This window comes from Frankliniella occidentalis, unplaced genomic scaffold (genome assembly GCF_000697945.3).
Source record: "Frankliniella occidentalis isolate FOCC.00 unplaced genomic scaffold, Focc_3.1 Scaffold684, whole genome shotgun sequence".
In the NCBI taxonomy this organism is placed as follows: domain Eukaryota; kingdom Metazoa; phylum Arthropoda; class Insecta; order Thysanoptera; family Thripidae; genus Frankliniella; species Frankliniella occidentalis.
In genome coordinates this window covers 31654-34907 of record NW_026267797.1, presented here as the reverse complement: position 1 = coordinate 34907, position 3254 = coordinate 31654, and the positions used below count along the sequence as shown (strand labels likewise).

The following is a 3254-nucleotide window of genomic DNA, read 5'->3' as shown; positions in this document are numbered from 1 at the left end:
TATACAATTTGTTCTCTCCTAAATGATTAAAAATAAAGCTCTTAGTTACAGGGTAAATTAGAACAGTGTCGGCACATTATGCACGTTCGCAAAGTTCAGAGTAGTTTGGCATCTATCAATCATCTTAAATTAATGTTCTCGACCTTGCCCACTGACAGGCCTGGCATTGTCGAGACCTGGCGAGTACACAAGGGTGGCCTGCCCACACACGCAACACGCACTATAGGTCCACACGAACACACAGTCCGCTACTGCGTACCCCGGCCATCCAAGACGGCAACGGTCGGTTGGCCGATGTAGAGTAGCGGGCAGGGGTGGGGCGGGGCGACTCACACCCACGACGGGCCGCCTTCCTTCTCCAGGATCTGCGCCGCGTCCGCCCGGCCCATGAGCCTCAGCGTGGCCAGCAGGTCCGCGACGGCCGTCGGCTCCCTCGAGCGCGACTCCCACAGGGACAGGATCACCTCCGTGGGACTGGGCTTGGTCGCGAAGTAGTTGATGTACCTGAGACAGGCGAATCGCACACGTCAGTACAGTAGGGAAGTCATTTCGCAGTTGGCGCGGCGAGGCAGTGAGGAGCGCTGAGCGCGAGCGCCTACCTGTCAACGTGCAGCCTCTGGGCGAGCATCCTCCAGTCATTCCCCCTCGCGTTGGGAGGGTCCAGGCACTGCGCCAGGTGCTGCCTCAACGACCGGGACAACCTGCAGGACAAACAACCAAAACAAAAACACGGTCAGAAAGAGCACACCGGCCTGTTGCAAAAGCGGAGGCGCCCGCGAAATCACTTTGGCGGAGGCATCGGCGGGTCTGCTGGCCTGGCCGCCCCGTAAACGTCACGGGCCGGATATGAAATACGCTGATCGAAACGCTGGGAACTGGCGGGATTACGCGGCGCGCTGAATTTACATGAAATGGACGACAGCGACGCGCCACCGCGGCCACCGCGCGGCGGCAGCGTCAGCGGCGGCCAGGGGAGCCGTAAAGCTGTACTGTAAACTGTAAACTGAAAACTGTTGGACGCCATAAACGCGGCGACGGGATGCGCTACCGAACTGGCCGTCCGGGACATCCCCGCCCTCCGTCCCGCTCCGCAGCGCAAGCCGTGCCAATCACAGCCATAAACAAGGCGTCGTGGGACAGCAGAGCAGAGCTGCAGAGCAGAGCTGAAGCAGAGCACGGGCCCGAGCCTGCTGCCGGTCAGTTCGCTTCACTCGAGTTCCGCGACAACGCCCCGCCCCGCCGCGCCACGCCCCAATCGAACACCAGCAGCAGCGGTGTGCGCGGTGGCTCAGCCGGGCCCGGCCGGGGCGGACGTTGTTGTCGCAAGATCCGTTGCTGCCGATAAACGTCGTCCGCATCGAACGCAACAGTTAATCGTCCGCGCTGGGGACGCGAGGGAATGACCAACTCCTTGCGGTCACACACACATTTGCATGCATTTCCATTACGGCTCTATGATAATGACGGCAAAGGGCCCGAGACAACGGGGCGTGGCCCGGCAGCGCGACGCGGACTCGGGCGGAAATCGAACGGTCTGCCCCCGCTGCTGCTGCTGCCGCCGCCGCCGGGACAACCGGACGCGGTGGACCCGGTGAAGACAGACGCAGCGGCGACGGCGCAGCCCAGGCGCAGCCTGCCCACCACCGTTAGCCTAGCAAAGACTTCATTATGACCAAAGTAGCGAGGTACTCACCGGAAGGGCTCCGAGTCGACGCTGCAGGCCGTCTGCCGCGCGCTGGTGGACGTGACGGTGAGCGCCCGGCCCGGCTGCAGGCCCTGCAATCACACGGGAGCAAAACCACCGTCAGCATCGCGTCCATTCAAGTCGGTCGGTCACGCCGCGCTGCACCCGGGCGGGGCCGGCGGGGCGGGGCAGCACGGCGAAGAACACCGAGACTAATCCGGCCTCATCGCAACGGATCGAATCGCCCCGTCACGTCGAATCGCAGCTTTTGCTACCATCGCATCTGGCTGGGATTAAATAGAAAATAAAGTGCACGGCGTGTTGCTTACCGGTGGCGCCGGGGAGACGCGGCCCGCGGGCAGCGCCGCGATGGTGACGCCGCCGGCCGGGTCGTGCTGCTGGCAGGCCCGCACCCTGAAGATGGCACCGTTGGGGTTGCCGCCGGCCTCGACGCGCGGCTGCAGCTGGAAGCCGCAGTGCAGCTGCGAGGTGCCGCTGGCCCACACGTGTCGGAAGGGGATCTCCTGGTGCTCGATGTGGTTGCCGCCGTGCTCCAGGTCGAGCAGCAGCGGGCCGCCGCCGTCGCGGAACACGATGGTCTGCGGCGCGGCCGCCATCCTCGAGCCGAGCCGCTTCTCCGTCTGGACGACGCTCTGGAGCGCGGCGCTCGTGTCCTCGAGCGCGTACACGCGCACCCCGGAGCCGCGCGTCTCGGCGAACACGGCCACCTGGATCCTCTTGGCGGCGCCCTGCACGCCCGACAGCGGGCTCATGACGGACTCGCCGACCAGCACGACGGCCGACAGCTGGTCCCACATGAGGTACATCTGCGTGGCGTCCAGCTGCACGAAGGCGGGCGTGTTGATGGTCTCGGCGCCCACGGCCAGCAGCTCCCGCCACGAGGCCTGGTCGCCCTCGCCGACGGGCAGGTCGTGGCTGCCCCACACGGACAGCCTCCAGTCCGAGGCGGCCGACAGCGCGGCGCAGTGGCGCACGCTCAGCACGGCGGGCTTGTTGAGCACCAGGCCCGGCGGCCCCACCTGCACCACGCCCGACAGGAGCGTCTGCCCGTCGGCCAGCCGCGGCCGCGCGCGGTCCTCGGTGAGCACGGCCAGCGACACGAGCGCCTCCTGGCCGCGCGCCAGCGCGCCCTCCGGGATGGTCAGCGACACGCCGCACTCGGGCAGCGAGAGGCGCGCGCCCGCCGACGTGCACGCGCAGGAGGTCATCGTCACCCCCGCGTCGGACAGCGAGTCGCCTGCAAGGAGGAAGCTCTTCGTGAGGAACAATGGCATTCACAGACAGGCTGGGGGAGGGAGGACTGAAGGGTTGTTGAGGAGATGGGAGCTCCGAGATTGAGCACGCCCCTGCCACATGACCGCGACGGCCCGGTCCGGCTTCGCGACAACGCTGAAAGGGGTCCTCAGCGACACAGCGTCGTGGCGGGGCGGGGCGTGGCGGGGCGTGGTGTGGTGGCAGCGCGGGGCGTTCCTGCCAGCGGAAGAGGCCGATAGGGTGGTGCCCTGCGGTCGGGGCGGGGACGCGTAATGAGCCCACATCTCCCCGCCCC

The 3254-nt window shown here is 66.3% G+C and overlaps 1 protein-coding gene across 1 annotated transcript in view; it reads right to left on the bottom strand.

Annotated features, from left to right (window-relative positions):
- Positions 1–6: 6 nt before the first annotated feature.
- Positions 7–3254, bottom strand: part of LOC113202209 (netrin receptor UNC5B-a) — a gene marked incomplete at its 5' end in the record, with an annotated part of 33682 nt that continues 30434 nt past the window's right edge. The window contains 4 exons of the mRNA XM_052275597.1: positions 7–504; positions 600–701; positions 1694–1776; positions 2014–2942. Coding sequence (XP_052131557.1) covers positions 330–504; positions 600–701; positions 1694–1776; positions 2014–2942 — 1289 coding nt within the window. The remainder of the gene's footprint in view (positions 505–599; positions 702–1693; positions 1777–2013; positions 2943–3254) is intronic.